This window comes from Salvelinus namaycush, chromosome 21 (genome assembly GCF_016432855.1).
Source record: "Salvelinus namaycush isolate Seneca chromosome 21, SaNama_1.0, whole genome shotgun sequence".
NCBI lineage: Eukaryota > Metazoa > Chordata > Actinopteri > Salmoniformes > Salmonidae > Salvelinus > Salvelinus namaycush.
In genome coordinates this window covers 5,731,262-5,751,419 of record NC_052327.1, presented here as the reverse complement: position 1 = coordinate 5,751,419, position 20,158 = coordinate 5,731,262, and the positions used below count along the sequence as shown (strand labels likewise).

Genomic DNA, 20,158 nt, shown 5'->3' with positions numbered 1-20,158 from the left:
TCCATAAGCCTACTAATTAATTAAAAACATGCACATAAAGGCCTCCCGATTGGCGCAGCGGTCTAAGACACTACATCGCAGTGCTTAAGGCGTCACTACAGACCCGGGTTCGATCCCGGGCTGTGCCGGAGACGGGCCTAGCGTCATCCGGGTTAGGGGAGGGTTTGGCCGGCATGTCCTTGTCCCATCGCGCTCTAGCAACTCAGTGTGGTGAGCCGGCTGTGAGCAGTGTGTCAAGAAGCAGTGCGGCTTGGTCATGTTTCGGGAAACTCATGACCTTCGCCTCTCCCGAGTCCGTCCGGGAGTTGCAGCGATGGGACAAGCCTGTAACTACCAATTGGAAATCACGAAATTGGGAAGTAAAAAGTACCCCAAAAAATTCATAAAATACATTTCAACCTTGTAATAATTAATTTTCTTTCAATTTGCTCTATAGAATCTAATTATCAATGTAACAAAACCAGGCCTATGATATTTCCTTCTGACCCCGTATGGGCCATCAGCGGGGCAAAAGTCTTGCTGCGTCTATGAGATAGTTCCCTATTAATGGCAGCACCGCTTTATCAAATGTTCATATTGATATTTTAGGCTACGCCGTGAAACCAGTTTTCATGGGCACACAAATCCAAAATGATGCATGCAACTGCTAAATCAAATGCTTCTAGACCGAAAGTCACCTAACCTGCGTGGTTCTTCTATAGGCTATGCGTAGGCTAATAAACCTACTTGTTGAATGCGCATTTGGTATCCAGCTGTTTAGTTCACATCACCGGCAACAACGTCCCCTATGGGCACAAACCCACCGTCGCTGGACCAGACAGGACTGGCAAAAAGTGCTCTTCACTGACAAGTCGCGGTTTTGTCTCGCCAGGGATGAAGGTCGGATTTGCGTTTATCGTCGAAGAAATGAGCGTTACACCGAGGCCTGTATTCTGGAGCGGGATTGATTTGGAGGTGGAGGGTCCGTCATGGTCTGGGGCGGTGTGTCACAGCATCATCGGACTGAGCTTGTTGTCCTTGCAGGCAATCTCAACGCTGTGTGCATTACAGGGAAGACATCCTCCTCCCTCATGTGGTACCCTTCCTGCAGGCTCATCCTGACATGACCCTCCAGCATGACAATGCCACCAGTCATACTGCTCGTTATGCCAACAAAGGGTATATAACAAAGTATTGAGATAAACTTTTGTTATTGACCAAATATTTATTTTCCACCATAATTTGCAAATAAATTCATTAAAAATCCTACAATGTGATTTTCTGGATTTTTTTTTTTTTCATTTTGTCTGTCATAGTTGAAGTGTACTTATGATGAAAATTACAGGCCTCTCTCATATTTTTAAGTGGGAGAACTTGCACAATTGGTGGCTGACTTGAAAACCTGAGAAAATATTACAGAGCAGCTTGTATTAATGGATGACACCAAGCCACTTGTACCAACCGCCCCATTAATGGAGAAGTAATCCCACTCCAGGACCAGAATAGGAGACCCTTAGTCTAGATGGTGTCTCCGACAAACAGGATTATGGCTAACCTGATTAGAAAGGCAGTCAAGCAGCATATCCAGGCAGCAAACAGGTCCCTGCACAGTCTGAGCTGGCTTTTCCACAGGCAGCCAGCAGAAGGCCCTGCCACAGCTATCCCAGGGAAAGTCACGTCCCTGCAGAAAGACAGGAGAGTTGGGGAGAGAGAAAAATACAGAAAAAAAAGAGAGATTACTCCCATGTCCGTGTGAATAGTAATAAATCAAATCTCACAATTTAAAAGCTCATCCATGATCCATTCGGTCTCTCTGCCCCACTCTCTCCTTCTCCCCGTCCTCTGCTACCCATCCAGTCTTACCGTGTGCAAGATCAGGATACGGGCATCATCAAGGACATCCGTGGTAACAACCTGATAACAACATCGGATTAAGTGCATTGTTCTGCTCCACAATTAATATACCCCCAAACAAGAGGTTTACACCACAATACAGTAACAGTCCAGACAGTAATATTTGTATATTTCAGTTACAGGAATATATTCCATCTGTAAAGTCTACAAAAATGTAATCAATACACAAAGACTTTATGGTCTGATAAACTAAAATGCACAAACTGACTCACAATACTTACAGTCATTTGTCTCTAACGTCTCTCTTTATGATATTTTATGGACATATTGTGTGGAGTCACTTACAGTGTATCCAGCTCTGGCACTCAGGTGCTCGGCTGCCACCAGCAGTGCATTGAGAGTGGCTCCCCCACTGCCCAGTCCAGGCTCCTGGGGGTCTGACACAGTGAGCAGTAACGTCCCCTGTAAGAGATCTCCACGCTGCTGCCGGACCTCCAGCTCTGAGACACAAACACACAAAAACACCCTTTCTTTAGACAGTGAAGCTAAAACTTTTAATTTGGCTCTATAGTTCAGCATTTTGGATTTGAGATCAAATGTTTCAAATGAGGAGACAGTACTGAATGTAACCTTTTATTTGAGGATCTTTTCATATAAACAGTGCCTTTGGAAAGTATTCAGACCCCTTTACTTTTTCCACAGTTACATTTCAGGTGCATCTTGTTTCCATTGATCATTTTTGAGAAATTTCTACAACTGTGGTAAACTATATTGATTGAACATGATTTGGAAAGGCACACACCTGTCTACATAAGGTCCCACAGTTGACAGTGCATGTCAGAGCAAAAACCAAGCCATGAGGTAGAAGTAATTCTCCAGGGTACAACAGGGTTGGGCAAATACAACAGGGTTGGGCAAATAACTTAAAATGTCATCCATAAGCCTACTAATTAATTAAAAACATGCACATAAAGAAAAGCAATTTCAGGCCTCCGAGACAGGATTGTGTCGAGCACAGATCTGGGGAAGGGTACCAAAACATTTCTGCAGCATTGAAGATCCCCAAGAACACAGTTGCCTCCATCATTCTTAAATGGAAGACGTTTGGAATCACCAATCAGGACTTTATGGTAGAGTGGCCAGACGGAAGTCACTCCTCAGTAAAAAGGCATATGACAGCCCGCTTGGAGTTTGCCAAAAGGCACCTAAAGGACTCTCAGACCATGAGAAACAAGGTTCTCTGGTCTGAGGAAACCAAGATTGAACTCTTTGGCCTGAATGCTAAGCGTCACGTCTGGAGGAAACCTGGCACCATCCCTACGGTGATACATGGTGATGGCAGCATCATGCTGTGGGGATGTTTTTCAGCGCCAGGGACTGGGAAACTAGTCAGGATGGAGGGAAAGATGAACGGAGCAAAGTAGAAAGAGATCCTTGATGAAAACCCTGCTCCATAGCACTCAGGACCTCAGACTGGCGCAAAGGTTCACCTTCCAAAAGGACAACGACACTAAGACAATGCAAGAGTGGCTTCAGGACAAGCCTCAATGTCCTTGAGTGGCCCAGCCAGAGCCCAGACTTGAACCCGATCGAACACCTCTGGAGAGACCTGAAAATAGTTGTGCAGGGACGCTCCCCATCCAACCTGATAGAGCTTGAGAGGATCTGCAGAGAAGAATGGGAGAAACTCCCCAAATACAGATGTGCCAAGCTTGTAGCATCATACCCAAGAAGACTCGATGCTGTAATCGCTGCCAAAGGTGCTTCAAAAAGTACTGAGTAAAGGGTCTGAATACTTATGTAAATGTAAGATCAGTTTATTTTTAATAAATGTGCAAAAAAAATCTAAAAAGCTGGTTTTGCTTTGTCATTATGGGGTATGGTGTGTAGATTGATGAGGGGGAAAAAACTATTTAATACATTTTAGAATAAGGCTGTAACGTAACAGGCTGATCACTGCTCGCGTCGCGTTTATAGAAGCAGGTATCCATGTGCTATCTCCTCATTGGTTATACCCACGTGGGTGACTGAAAGACGAATGAGGTCAGTGGCAGTAATGCACCTAATTTATGACAGTTGCCAATCGCAATATAAAGTCAAGAGAAAAAAAAGCCTAGAAGGAGGAGAGATGACTAGAAACGATTCGGTTGACCGTTTTATGTGTGGATTAATATAAGTAGAGGACCTTGTGCATTTCAGGTAAAATAACAACTCAATGTTTATATCCCAGGACAAGTTAGCTAGCAACAGCAAGCTAGCTAGCTAAATTGCCATAAATGTTTAAAGCTTTTCGACCTGTCCCCAAATTAATATAATTGGTTCAGAGTTTGTTTTGATATTTTAACCTGCGTGTCGTGATCGCATTTGGTGTGGGGGGACAAAATACATTTATACACAATGGTGCGCGGCCGGTTTGGGTTCCGTGTAACATTTCTTTTTGAAAAAGTCAAGGGACTGAATACTTTCCTAAGGCACTGTACACTACATTACCAAAGTATGTGGACACCTGCTCGAATGTCTCATTCCAAAACGGGCAATAATATGGAGTTGGTCCCCCTTTTGCTGCTATAACAGCCTCCACTCTTCTGGGTGGAGGCTGTTATAGCAGCAAAAGGGGGACCAACTGGAACATTGCTGCAGGGAATGGCTTCCATTCAGCCACAAGAGCATTAGTGAAGTTGGCACTGATGATGGGCGATTAGGCCTGGTTCGTAGTCGGCGTTCCAATTCATCAATGGTGTTCGATAGGGTTGAGGTTAGGGCTCTGTGCAATCAAGTTCTTACACACCAATCTCGACAAACCATTTCTGTATGGACCTCGCTTTGTGCACGGGGGCACTGTCATGCTGAAACAGGAAAGGGCCTTCCCCAAACTGTTGCCACAAAGTTGGAACCACAGAATCGTCTAGAATATAATTGTATGCTGTAGAGATAAGATTTCCCTTCACTGGAACTAAGGGGTCGGAACCATGAAAAACAGCCCCAGAGCAATACTCCTACTGCACCAAACTGTACAGTTGGCACTATGCATTGGGGCAGGTAGCATTCTCCTTGCATACACCAAACCCAGATTTGTCTGTCGGACTGTCAGATGCTGAAGTGTGATTCATCTAGGGTTGCAAAAGGGTCGGACATTTTCCATGAGAAGTTAAGCCCGGGAATTTAGGTAATTATGCTTAAATTCATCAAAAAAAATGTGCCTATATCAGTGAACCATTTTTGTGGGATACACATAAGGCAATTCTAGGTCTTGTGGCATATTTTGGTTAAACTATCCCCAATTCAATGGAATTGCAACCATCTGCATGCACAGTGCATTCTTCCATCACATGTACCGCTGATTCTCAAGATCTAGCACACTAATGAGATGCTATTGAGCCCACACTACTTCACTGTCTGAGCCAAGGACTACATGCTTTCTGGTAAGTTTTGATTACAATACTGGGTGGGGTGAATATATTTTATATGACATACATTATTTTTGTTAACTAGTAAACAGTAGCCTACAGAAAAGTGTGTTTAAATCATTTCTAACTTGTTAACAATTTCTGCTAGTTAGTTTTTGCTACCATGTGGGTTTTAGCTTGCTTGAGCCTAACTGAGGAGTCTTAATTCACCTGTTTCCATACAGGTTTCATTTTAAAACAGTTATCTTACAAAGGAGGTGTATAATCTAACTGCTTAATTATTTATCTGTACATGGAATTGTATTTAATTTTTTTTACACATATTTTCTCATCTTTACAGGAAAATGTCACGGGCACCATCTGATGTGTGGAGACATTTCACTGCAGCTAATGTTGAAGGAAAAGCTGTGTACATTTGCAAATACTGTGCCAAATCATATGTGAAGATTGCAACAATGATGCAGAATCATCTGACCAAGTGCATAAATGGTTAGGTATGTGAAGGGTCATAGCAGCAATCTACTTCACCAAGCAAAGTGAGAAGAACAAGACCACCACATTGAAGCTGCCCAGCAACACCCGTTGGAGTGGTGTTGTCATCATGTTTGACAGTCTCCTGGAGGGGAAGGAGTCTCTCCAAGAAATGGCCATATCACAGTCTGCCGATATGGACAGCCCCATCAAGAGGATCCTCCTGGATATTTTGGGAGAGTGGTAAGCAGCCTGAAACTCCTGAAACCTATAGCAGTAGCCATTGCACGGATTGAGGGAGACAATGCCATCCTGTCTGATGTTCAGACTCTGCTTGCAGATTTAAGAACATCTGTACTGCCCTGCCCACTTCACTGCTGCTCCAATCAGAGGAAACTGCAGTTCTGAAATACATCAAAAAGCATGAAGACTTCTGCCTGAAGCCCATACACGCTGCAGCGTACATGTTGGACCCCAAGTATGCTGGCAAGAGCATCCTGTCTGGTGCAGAGATCAACAAGGCCTATGGTGTCATCACTACCATGTCTCGCCACCTTGGCCTGGATGAGGGAAAGGTTCTTGGCAGTCTGGCGAAGTACACTTCCAAGCAAGGGCTTTGGGATGGAGTTGCAATATGGCAGTTATGCCAACACATCTCATCAACCACCTGGTGGAAGGGACTTTGTGGATCTGAAGCTCTTTCCCCTGTTGCCTCAATCATCCTACAAATCCCACCAACATCAGCCACCTCAGAGCGCAACTGGTCCTTGTTTAGGAACACACACACACCAAAGAACACAACAGGCTGACCAATACAAGGGTTGAAAAATTGGTGGCCATCCGGGCAAATTTGAGGCTTTTTGAGCCTGACAATGAGCCATCCTCAACAAGGTTGGAAAGTGACAGTGAAGCTGAGGCCTCAGAGTCTGATGTTCAAGAGGTGGACCAGGGAGAAGACATGGAAGCCTAAGAGGAAGACAACCAAAGCTTTCGTTTCTAGATTATCATTTTACAAATGAATGTTGAAAATGTTTTTGGGAGATGCGATGGATCATTGGGGATCATTCAATATTCCCTTTTTTTGTTGTTCAGTGAAATCATGTGAAGTCAACTCATTTAAAAGTTCAACTCGTAACTAAAATGTTTTTATTTCTATTTGAAGGATTTAAATAATTTGCAATGTCTACTTCTGATAAAGGTAAAAGGTTTATGTTTCTGTCTCCATATGATATGGTAAATATATCCAATGCAAAAAACATCAACATTTAAATGGTATTCATATTATTTGCATATTTCTGTTAATTCCCATATATTCCCACGTTAAGTTTCCACCTCTGAATATTCCCCAAAATGTGCAACCTTAGATTCATCACTCCAGAGAAAGCGTTTCCTCTGCTCCAGAGTCCAATAGCGACAAGCTTTACACCACTCCAGCCGACGCTTGGCATTGTGATTTTAGGCTTGTGTGCAACTGTTTGGCCATGGACAACCATTTCATGAAGCTCCCGACGAACAGTTATTGTGCCGACGTTGCTTCCAGAGGCAGTTTGGAACTCGGTAGTGAGTGTTGCAACTGAGAACAGACGATTTTTACGCTCAACGCTCTACAGCACTCTGCGGTCCCATTCTGTGAGCTTATGTGGCCTACCACTTTGCGGCTGAGCCGTTGTTGCTCCTAGACGCTTCCACTTCACAATAACAGCACTTATAGTTAACTGGGGCAGCTCTAGCAGGGCAGAAATTTGACTAACTGATTTGTTGGAAAGGTAGCAAAGACAAATAAAGACAAATACACAACGCAGAGAACTAAAGATCAACGGAACTAGTCGTTTTTCTGTAATGTGGAACTGAAGATTAATTGGTCAATGGAACGGGTTGTTTTTCAGTTCATCATCTGTGTAGGGGTTCCAGTCCGGGACTCATAGCTACATGTGGCAAGTTCTCATTGGTTCAAATTGTCTATACATTGAGCCTGAATCGGGATACTTGCTAGCTGGCCACCGGCCAAATTTCATTGCAAGGAATTCTAATTGGTCAACCATAGACTATGTTTTGGTATAAACTACATCCTGTCTCTTTCTTCAGTGGAGAAAACAACGAGAACAGGGAAGAATGAACATCTACCATCCACTTTACAGCATAACTATGATCTGTTCTCTTGGAAAAAATGTATTTTCTCTCCCTGATTTGCTTCGGAGTCTGTGTAATTGAAAAATAACATCAACTGCTAACATGTATGAAAATACCCTCAAATAAAAAGGTGACATTCTGTACTGTCACCTCATAAGACAAATTAAAACTTATCTTTATTGTCCAAGTAAATAGGTAGTGAAGTGTATATGTTTTCTAATGAAAAATAACTACATTTAAAGTAATTTGACAAAGTCACTAGTACAGGGTTAACATAAAGAATAATTCTGACAGCTCATTCAATGTGTCCATAGTAGACTGTGTGAAGTTAGCCACAATAAGAATTAGCCACAATACTGGAATTTGCGGTTCAAAATCTAAATGTATTAGTTGAGTACACATATTTTGCATTTGTTATTGCGGGTGTAGCAAAAATGCTATGTTCCTAGCTCAAACAGTGCAGTAATATCTAACAACAAAAAAACATTACACGCAAATCCCCAAAATTAAAAAAAAGTATTTAACAAATGTAGAAATATTAGAACGAGCAATGTCAGAGTCTGGAATATAAATATATGATTGTCCATAATGTCAGTACAAACAGTATATGAATAGAAAAGGTATACATAGGATGAGCCTTGACCAGAATATAAATATATGATTGTCCATAATGTCAGTACAAACAGTATATGAATAGAAAAGGTGTACATAGGATGAGCCTTGACCAGAATACGTTATCAGTCAAAAGTTTGGACACACCTACACATTCAAGGGTTTTTCTTTATTTTTACTATTTTCTACATCGTAGAATAATAATTAAGACATCAAAACTACGAAAAAAACAGATATGGAATCATGTAGTAACCAGCAAAAAAAAAAAGTGTTAAACAGATTCTTCATATTAACCACCCTTTGCCTTGATGACAGCTTTGCACACTCTTGGCATTCTCTCAACCAGCTTCATGTGGTAGTCACCTGGAATGCATTTCAGTTAACAGGTGTGCCTTGTTAAAAGTTAAGTTGTGGAATTTCTTTCCTTCTTAATGCGTTTGAGCCAATCAGTTGTGTTGTGACAAGGTAGGGGTGGTATACAGAAGATAGCCCTATTTGGTAAAAGTCCAAGTCCATATTATGGCAAGAACAACTCAAATAAGCAAAGAGAAACGACAGTCCATCATTACTTTAAGACATCAAGGTCAGTCAATACGGAACATTAAGAACTTTGAAAGTTTCTTCAAGTGCAGTCACAAAAACCATCAAGCGCTATGATGATACTGGCTCTCATGAGGACCGCCACAGGAAAGGAAGACCCAGTGTTACCTCTGCTCCAGAGGATAAGTTCATTAGAGTTAGCAGCCTGATAAATTGCAGCCCAAATAAATGCGTCAGAGTTCAAGTAACAGACATCTCAACATCAACTGTTCAGAGGAAACTGCGTGAATCATGCCCTCATGGTCAAATTGCTGTAAAGAAACCACTACTAAAAGGACAACAATAAGAAGAAATAACTTCCTTGGCCCAAGAAACACGAGCAATGAACATTAGACCGGTGGAAATCTGTCCTTTGGTCTGATGAGTCTAAATTTTAGATTTTTGGTTCCAACTGTTAAGTCTTTGTGAGATGCAGGGTAGGTGAACGGATGATCTCTCCATGTGTGGTTCCCACCGTGAAGCATGGAGGAGGTCTGATGGTGCTTTGCTGGTGACACTGATTTATTTAGAATTCAAGGCACCCTTAACCAGCAGGGCTACCACAGCATTCTGCAGCGATATTCCATCCCATCTGGTTTGTGCTTAGTGGGACTATCATTTGTTTTTCAACAGGACAATGACCCAACACACCTCCAGGCTGTGTAAGGGTTATTTGACCAAGAAGGAGAGTGATGGAGTGCTGCATCAGATGACCTGAGTTGGACCGCAGCGTGAAGGAAAAGCAGCCAACAAGTGCTCAGCATATGTGGGAACTCCTTCAAGACTGTTGGAAAAGCATTCCAGGTGAAGCTGGTTGAGAGAATGCCAAGAGTGTGCAAAGCTGTCAAGGCAAAAGGTGGCTACTTTGAAGAATATAAAATATTTGAATTTGTTTAACACTTTTTTGGTTACTACATGATTCCATGTGTGTTGTTTTGTAGTTGAGGCGGTCAGTCACATTTGGTGATGTTTTTTTCTCCCCTGTTCAGAGAAATTAGTAATTGAATTTGTTAGCTTTATGTCCCATCCTACATCCTGATATTACCAAGTTCTGACCACTAGGTGGTGTTGTTGCTACTATGAAGTGATTATTTGTTTTTAAAGAATCACCCCATATTAAAGGGATAGTTCACCCAAATGACATATTGGTTTCCTTACTATGTAAGCAGTATATGGAGAAGGTATGACAACAACCCATTTTGTTTACCTGGCCACTGTTTAAAAATGATAACTTTGCAAGACAATGGTACCTATATTAGCATGTCTGGGCTTCATACCCAAATCTATAAGTAACATCATTGAGTTACACAATCAATTGTAATATACTTCCAGGTGATTTGGACATGAAGCATGAAAATGCTAATATACTGTAGGTACCATTGATTTGAGCCACAAATACTAAATAGTTCGAATTTGAAACAGTGGACAACAAAACAAAATGGTTAACATGTAATTTGGGTGAATTATCCCTTAAACATGGGGGAGGGGTTTATCAGCTTCTTTTCAGAAATAATAAGGAATAACTAAACTGAAACTGGATCAGTCAAATGATTTGCGCACAGGAGCAAGCACCAACAAGCTTCACATGTGCATTGAACGTGGGAAATGCGCTTTACAAATTAATTATTATACCAATGCAATTATGCAGACTAATAGATCCACAGTGGGATTTTAAATGTTTTTTAACTATTCTGTTTTATCAAATGAATAAAGAATTTATTTTTAAGTTATATAACATGGCAAAATTGTTTAGCATTATCTAGTCCAAATATGGTATTATTCCACTATTTGTATTTGTTTGGATCTGTTTCAAATAGAGGACTTTTATTTTAATAGGGGACTTTTAGGGGACTTTTATTTTGACAGCTCATTCACAATCCTGCTTCAATAGTTTCAGATTGGTAAACACGAGAGTAAAATTAAGTTTAGTAATTTATTCTTCAGTAAACTTAGTAGACTTAGGCCTACAGAAGGCGAAACATGCATCTGGTCTATGCCTCATCTTTTGCATTATTAGACTACACTGGGCAACTGTACATTACTGTAAACAAGAAAAGGAATACGAGACTCACCTCTTTGAAAGGCGTAAACGCTATCTTTATGTTGACAGGTCAAGACTACTACAGTCCAGCTGAACACCTGCTCGCTTGACATGTTGACGTATTTATGAAAACAATATATCTTCCAATTGAGCCACGAAAGTTGTCTGCTGTCTTCATACACGGAACATTTAGCCTAATTTTACCAATATAAACTAAAAAGCCATTGGCGGATAGTAACAGGAAGCAAACATTACGTCCAAGCAAACAATGCTAAAACCGTTCAACCAAGGATATAGCTAAAGAGACTATACTGTGCTGTGCTATTCTTGCAACAATGTAGCTCCCGAATGAGTGGAGACTGCAAAATCAATAGTTTGCTCGACCAGTTATTCTTCTTTGATGGGGTTTAAAGGCGGTTGGCATCTAATAAATGTTGAATACCGCCATCTACTAGACTGGAGTATAACTCCCTTATACTTTGCATATTTTTTCCCCCGCTCCCCCAAAAATAAATAAATAATAATATTAATAAAACAAATACCCTACCATCTAACACTACACTCACAAATAATAATAATAAATACCATACTCCACTATTTAAATATATTTAGTCCAAATTAAGGCCAACAGCATGAGAGGATGGGACACCACCACTCAACACACACTGTAACTCTTCTGATGTCAAGTCTCGCACACCCAAACACCTCTCTGCAGTTTCCACCACAACCTCTATTTTCAGCAACTTACATTCCATCCCTGCAGTACAGTTGATGACCATTACCATAAATGCCAAAAATCAAATCTTACTGAAACATACACCACCAGTCAAAAGTTTGGACACATCTACTCATTCAAGGGTTTTTCTTTATTTTGACTATTTTATACATTGTAGAATAATAGTGAAGACATCAAAACTATGAAATTGCAAAGTTCCCAAATGTAAGAGGGCTCCTGTGGTATTTGGCTACATATTTGCAGAAATCCATTCAAGTGTATTTTGTTTTTATTAGGTTTTATTTAATTCAGTGCCTATTAATTGTCCAAACTCACGGCCGCTTTCCCACTCTATATTGTTCTAGAAATGTCACAAATGCTATAGTAAATGTAATTCCCAAACAGTCTAAGAATTGATGAAAACACGAGCAATGAGCAATGATGAGTCCAAATTTGAGATTTTTGGTTCCAACCGCCATGTCTTTGTGAGACGCAGAGTAGATGAACGGATGATCTCCGCAAAAAAAATTTTGCTATCATATAAAACAACAAATGATCTGGACGAGACTGCCGAATCGAAGCAAAGGTAAGACTCTGGATATATCGCAAAAAGTCACCTTGTCCAAGAGAGATTTACATGGTTATCGAAACGTCACACCAGGGTAAGCTTACACAAAACATGGCCCTTATTTTGTTTTTATTTTAAATCCCCTATGGGAAAAATGAATGGGTAAAAAATTATTGGAACCATTTCCCTGTTTGACAGCTAGGTTTTATGGGTATTATGACACCTCCACTGTGGGGCTCGATTAGGCTCTTAGAATTAAGAGTAGGAAAGTGATCTTATCAGGTGAAAATTATATCAAACGTTTTACCATTGCAACATTTGATGCAGTACATAATTGGCGATCACTATTGCTTATTCCCATCATCTGGTATTTCCTTTGCGGTACCTCAAACTTTCAAGATTACCAGCTGAGATGAACTTCTATGAGTTGATTTTACACCCAGAGTTGATTTTACTCCTAAAAGTACTCCTTTATGGGTTGATTTTACACCCAGTTGATTTTACGCCCAGGGCCCGTATCCCCAAAGCGTCTCAGAAAAGATCATAAACATTTTTTAAGACTAAAAACTTCCAGCTCAGAGTAGGCTTTAGGCTGATGTTTAGACACTGCTGAGACAAACTCTGAGCCAGGAGTAAAATCAACTCATAAAAATGTATCTCAGCTGGTAATCACGACAGTTTGAGGTACCGCAAGGGAAAAATAGTAATGACGACCATTGACATTGTTGCAAATTATGGGGAATAACCAATTGAGATGAGGCATCACCGGCTGTGGACGCTTCAGTCAATCAAGGTGAATGTGACTTTCAAATGTTGCAGTGGTAAAACATTTAATAGAATTTTCACCTGCCACAATCAATTTGCCAACTTTAACCAATACTGATGGATGTAAAAAAAAATATATATATATATTATAGTACCATTATATAAAAATACTCGTCTATGGAAGCATTTAGCTGCCAAAACTCAATTGGAAACGCAAATGGAAATATTATAAATCAATTTCATTTTTGCAATTTCTTTTCCTAAATGGGTTTGCACTTTTTGTGACAAAATTCAAATTGAAATGCAAAACAAAATATTACATTATAATTTTCATGATTGAGTATGCATAATGAAGGCCAATTGGAAAAAGAAATAGCAAAAAGGGTGTTTAATATTTCATTTCCATGGTACTAACCAGTACAACACTGACACATTTAAAAACTACATTTAAATGATTAAATGACAAATAATGTCTCACGTTTGCCATGTTATTTCCTAGTGACAGCATGAATTGTGACAAAAATAATTGCAACTGATAATTATTTTCCATACTGAGTGGTTTATTAATGGTTATGGGCTTAAAAAAAGAACACCTATACCAAAGATTTTTATAACTAACCCAAGACAGACCACTGGGAGCAAATTAATCATAGTGGGCAGAACAAGCAAGGAGGCGTGCAGAGCAAAGCATGAGCTAACGAGAGTCTATTGGTGCGTTCTAGGATGTATTTGCATATTTCCTTTAGGGAACGCCTACTTTGTGAAGTGCGCGTTTGCAATAACTCAATTCGTCCTTGCACACATTCTAAACAACACCATTTTTTTTACTTAGGCAAAAAGTAAAGTCGACAAAACTAAGATTTGAAAACAGAAAACTGTATTCATCTTTGAGAAAATTTGCAGAACGTCCATCTCGTTTCATCTTCTCATGCTGCCGGCCAATGGGCTTTTCTTACTACCATATTTGATAGTGGGAGGTAACGCCAACCGGATGCTTCACATTTATACATCCGGTGAAAGATCTTTCTTATTCTTCTATCTGTGCCGGTACCATGTCAGATATAGAGTTGAAATGTATTCAGTTTAGAGTTTGCATCCCAATATTACACTTTATACAGTGCAGTCGGCAAGTATTCAGACCCCTTAACTTTGTCCAAACAATTCCCTCATCATTTTACACACAATACCCCATAATGACAAAGTGAAAACATTCTTAAATTTTTTTTGCAAATGTATTAAAAATAAAAAACAGAAATACCTTATTTACATAAGTATTCAGACCCTTTGCTATGAGACTTGACATTGACCTCAGGTGCATCCTGTTTCCATCATCCTTGAGATGTTTCTGCAACTTGATTGGAGTCCACCTGTGGTAAATTCCATTGATTGGACATGATTTGGAAAGGCATACACCTGTCTATATAAGGTCCCACAGTTGACAGTGCATATCAGAGCAGAATATCAAGACATGCAGTCAAAGAAATTGTCCGTAGAGCTCAGAGACTGGCTTGTGTTGATGCACAGATCTGGGGAAGGGTACCAACAAATGTCTGCAGCTTTGAAGGTCCCCAAGAACACAGTGGCCTCCATTATTCTTAAATGGAAGAAGTTTGGAACCACCAAGACTCTTCCTAGAGCTGTCAGGATCAGGATCAAGGCAAAGATGAACTGTGCAAAGTACAGAGAGATCCTTGATGAAAACCTGCTCCAGAGCACTCAGGACCTTTCAACAGGACAACGGCCATAAACACAAAAGCCAAGATAATGAAGGAGTGGCTTCGGGACAAGTCTATGAATGTCCTTGAGCCCGGACTTGAACCCGATCGAACACCTCTGGAGAGACATGAAAATAGCTCTCCATCTAACCTGGCAGACTTTGAGAGGATTTGCAGAGAAGAATGGGAGAAACTCCCCAAATACAGGTGTTCCAAGCTTGTAGCGTCATACCCAAGAAGACTCAAGGCTGTAATCGCTGCCAAAGGTGCTTCAACAAAGTACTGAGTTAAGGGTCTGAATACTTACTGTACGTAACTGTTTTATTTTTTTTACATTTGCAAAAATTCCCAAAAACTGTTTTTGCTTTGTCATTATGGGATATTGTGTGTAGAGTGACGAGGGGAGAGTAAAAAAAAACAATTTAATCAATTTTAGAAAAAGGCTGTAACGTAACAAATGTGGAAAAAGCAAGGGGTCTGAATACTTTACGAATGTACTCTATGTGAACATGCTTGTCAACAACTTTGCAGTAGTTTTTTTAGTAGATACGGGTGCTGAAGTCACTGCATTGCCCACTTCTTATGCAAAACATATATTTACTGAGTACACTGGCAAGAAGATGAGAGCAACGGGGGTGGGGGGCTGGGGGAGACAGATTTGAAACAGACCAAACCATTATCAATTTCTATTGATCCAATTAAGATTGATGCAGGGGTGTGAATAGGCTCCTTTGAACAACCTATTTTAGGCCTTGATGTTATTATGCAACTTTACTCTACACATCTCTGAAGGAAAGGTGACGTGGCGAATTAGATAACTGCAGGGCTCTACAGTTCAGAACCATCCTATTTGGACTACAGAGAAAAAGGAGTGTGGAACTTTGGATACGGAACCAGGGCGCTTCACAGGTGTTGCCCCACCGTGCACAAAACAGTATCCCATCATCAAGGAAGCTATGGCCGCTACTAAAGAAGTGATTCGAGATCTATGGGACATGGGTATTGTTGAAAAGACACATTCTGCCTCTAATAGTCCGGTATGGCCAGTGAGGAAATCAAATGGTGACTGGCAGGTGACAGTGGACTACAGGAATGCAAATGAATCTCCACGTTCACTCCAATGGTGGCTAACCCCTCAACCATTTTTTTCCTCTTTGTCACCTGGTCACTCTGTGTTCTCGATCATTGATATGGCTTTCTTTTTCTGTGGATAGTCAACAGTACCAGTGGACTAGGACTCCTATGGGCCTTCATAATAGTCCTTCGGTTTACCATCAAGCATTGCATCGACATCTCCAAGATCTCCCTCCGATGTCATCTGTTTTCATACTATAGGCTGATGATATATTGTCGGCGTCACAAGATGAGGCAACACATGCCAAGGACCTAAAATCACTGTTTGACCACTTGCATGCCAAAGGCGATAAAGCTAGCCCTGAAAAAGCCCAACTCATGCAATCACAGGTTATCTACCTCGGTCAACTGGTCTCGCAGGGAAAAAGATAGCTGACACAAAGTCGTACTGCCGCCATACAAGCCGCCAAGGAACCCACTACTATTAAAGAACTCAGCTCCTTCATGGGCTTGTGCAACTACAACAAATGCTGCATGGACTCCTTTTCCGAAATTGCACAACCCCTTAACGACCTCCTCGAGGGAGACCCCGATTCAAAAGACCTTGTAGTCTTCACGGAAGAACAGGAAGAGGGTTTTGGCAAGCTTAAACTAGCTCTGTCATCAGTTCCGGCTTTAGGAATTCCGGACTCAGGCCAACCGTTCACCCTCTTTGTGGCTGAAAAAGATGGCACATGACCTCAGTGCTGACACAACACAATGGTGATTGTCAGAAACCTGTAGGCTACTATTAGAAGAAACTAGATGATGTGGCGATGGGATGGGCCCTAAGGCACTACATCTCAGTTCAAGAGGCGTCCCTGGTTAGAATCCAGGCTGTGTCACATCCGGCCGTGATTGGGAGTCCCATAGGGCGGCGCACAATTGGCACAGCCGGGTTTGGCCGGGGTAGGCTAAATGGGAAGGTCCTTATCAAATTTGACTCATACTGTAATGAGGTCAGCAGTGAAAGTCCTGGGCAAATCATGATGGATATATGTCATTCATTGCAAGGTTGTCAGGTTTTTTCCCCCCTTTTTCTCCCCAATTTCTTGGTATCCAATTGTTAGTAGTTACTGTCTTGTCTCATCGCTACAACTCCCGTACGGGCTCGGGAGAGACGAAGGTCGAGAGCAATGCGTCCTCCGAAACCCAATCAAACCGCACTGCTTCTTAACACAGCGCACATCCAACCCAGAAGCCAGCCACACCAATGTGTCGGAGGAAACACCGTACACCTAGCGACCTGGTCAGCACGCACTGCACCCGGCCCGCCACAGGAGTCGCTAGTGCACGATGAGACAAGGATATCCCTACCGGCCAAACCCTCACTAACCCGGACGACGCTAGGCCAATTGTGCGTCGCCCCATGGACCTCCCGGTCGCGGCCGGCTGCGACAGAGCCTGGACTCGAACCAGGAGTCTCTGGTGGCACAGCTAGCACTGCGATACAGTGCCTTAGACCCCTGCGCCACCCGGGAGGTGCAAGGTTTTCAATTTTGACGACAAAGCGGAGCCTGGAGAATAAAGAACTGATTAATTAGCAATCGGGGGCCGATCTCGGATGAAAAAGCATAGTAAGTCAATCAGAACCTGCTAAGCTTCTATGTTGTACACCGCAGTTATCAAATTAGGGATATCTAGGTGAAATGTCAACTTTTTCCTGAAAATCGGGAGAATTAGGGAGGTGTAAGTGAAATAACCATTTCTCCTGAAACCAGGACGTTTACTTATCAATTAGCTAATTCTAATATCAGAATTGGGCTGCCTGTGTTAACGCAGCCAGTGTGGCTCAGCATAAGCCCATGTAAAAGACACAGGAGGCTGCTGAGAGGAGGGCGGCACATAATAATGGCCGGAACGGAGCGAATGGAACGGCATCAAACACATGGAAACCATGTGTTTGATGTATTTAATACCGTTAGACTAATTCCGCTCCAGTCGTTACCACGAGCCCGTCCTCCCCAATTAGCTGCCACCAACTTTCTGTGGTAGAACAGGGGCCTCCAATCCTGTTCCTGGATATTTTTCCTCTAGGTTTTTGTTCCAACTCCAATTGTAACTAACCTGATTCAGCTTATCAACCAGATAATTAAAATTAGGTGTGCTAGATTAGGGTTAGAGCGAAAACCTACATGACTGTTGCTCTCCAGGATCAGGGTTGGAGAGCCATGACATAGAACCGCCATAAAATAAATATGCAACTTTTCTATCAATCTTTGAAATGTGTATTCCCTATTTATTTAAGCTGTACGGGGCTCGGTAGCATCAAACAGATGCTAGACATTCAGATATCCAAGGTTGGTCGAAAACTCTCAGTTCTACACCAAACAGTACTTATCCTATAACTCCCAGTAATGGATACCAGAAATCTTTGGCTAAATCCCATTATCTGGTGTAACAATCCGTAGCTAAGAGAACTGGTGATCAGCAGATGAGAGGTGGTCATGATGAAATTCCCATTCCAAAGAAACATATGGTAAGTTCAGGGAATACTTGTAAAGGTGTGGGAGGAGTGTTGTCATGATCAAACTGCCATTCAGCTCCTCATGAGAAATGTTTCCACACATATTTTTTGACACTGAGCAAATTTCAGGTCTGCTGAGTGCAAACTTCTAGTTTGTAAAAATTCTGTGCAACTTCCAACATCTGTTTACTATGAACACTGATGTTTACCCACTTTATGTTAGTTTCAGACAGTGGTTAAGTAGGCTACTTAATCAGAATTTAGGCATGCCAGAGCGGCCTACCATCACAAACAATGGAGAAAATACATCCCATAACATTTTAACATGGAAATAGCTGTTCTATAATTCAGCCTACTGTAGCAGCCAAAGTGTGGTGTTCAATGTTGGCCTACATTCCATGAGCCTTTGAAAAAAACAAACATACAGGGCTTGACATTAACCTGTTTATCCACTTCAGACAAGGATGTGACTGAAAATGTTGTTGTGTTTGATGCAAGAAACCATTTACAAAATAAAAGGCATTATTATTCCCATACCATTATTACAGAGAATCAGACAATGCCACCCTCTGCCTATTGGCTATTTAGCATATTCAAGCCTTTCTCAAAATACAACACTGCCCCTTTAAGACAAAAACAGTGGTTTACCTGACTGGCTTTTAAAAAATGTCTAGCAATGCTAACATTTTGTGCTGTTGTAGGAAGCAATCACTCCCCCATTGCTGACTACAAATTATTTTTAGATTGGCTAATAACTCATCAACTAGCAAATATGAACAAATGTGCACATGTGGCTATACGCAGCTCGTTTACTCGCGTAAACAGTCCAGTTCAAAGTGAATGGCACAGATCCATATATGGCAATGGTCTAATTGCTTATAGGCCTACTGAAGCGCTGATTGGATACGCCACACTGGTTGAATGGTGCTTGTCAATGCATTAGAATCATCATCCAATGCGTTATGCCTACTACAAAATCTCTTGCATAGTTAGTTTTGCATACTAAGTCTTGGATAGTTTGTTTAGGTATGTTACATTGAAAGTTGCTAATATTGTGTTGATTCATCACAATCCCCACAGTAAAGGTTAATGTTTTTTAACACGTTTTAGTGTTAATAACTAAGAGGGAAAACTCTAGAAAGTTGAGTGATGTTCTATCTTGTGGTTCTCTGCGTGGTTTCTTCTGTGTGGCAGTCGCGGGGAACTGCGCCTGCAGTTTAGAGTGAACATTGGTGAGGGAAGGGAAGTGGTGTCTATGGCTCTATTTCAACTTCTAAGAGGAACAGGAATAATGAAGCTAATTGAATGGCGGTGTATGCACTTTAAAAGTTGGATGCGATCCGCCATCCCAAAGAAGAAGAAGCAAGAGCAGCACGGACCCTGAGGTAAGATGGCAAGATAGATAGCGAAAGTGGATGTTGGGTTCGAATCAAACAGCACGTTGAGCAAAGTTGAAGACAAATGTTCTGAATGGACAACAGGAGTATCAAAAACTGGAACAAAAAGGGAATTGTATAAAAATGGAGTGCAGGATAATGAATCGCTTCTTGTTGGGATGCGTTTGCTGAGTAAGGACGCATATGTGGGAGACCCGTTTCAGGTGTTGAAAATGAAGTATGCACTGGGATAAGTCTTTCAGTGACCAGGAGCGGTCTTATTTAGATTAATTGTATTTCTGAAGAACAGAAGATTGCAGTGAGCCTCAAAAGAATACGAGCAACAGAAGTTTTGTGTTTTGAACT

At 41.3% G+C, this 20,158-nt stretch overlaps 1 protein-coding gene across 1 annotated transcript in view; it reads right to left on the bottom strand.

The window, feature by feature from the left end:
• Positions 1 to 11,446, bottom strand: part of LOC120066026 (L-fucose kinase) — a 34,813-nt gene extending 23,367 nt beyond the window's left edge. The window contains exons 1-4 of the mRNA XM_039017084.1: positions 11,105 to 11,446; positions 2,179 to 2,333; positions 1,843 to 1,893; positions 1,535 to 1,660 (exon numbers count right to left, since the gene is read on the bottom strand). Of these exons, the coding sequence (XP_038873012.1) occupies positions 1,535 to 1,660; positions 1,843 to 1,893; positions 2,179 to 2,333; positions 11,105 to 11,186 (414 nt within the window). The 5' untranslated portion in view covers positions 11,187 to 11,446. The remainder of the gene's footprint in view (positions 1 to 1,534; positions 1,661 to 1,842; positions 1,894 to 2,178; positions 2,334 to 11,104) is intronic.
• Between the last annotated feature and the right edge of the window lie 8,712 nt (positions 11,447 to 20,158).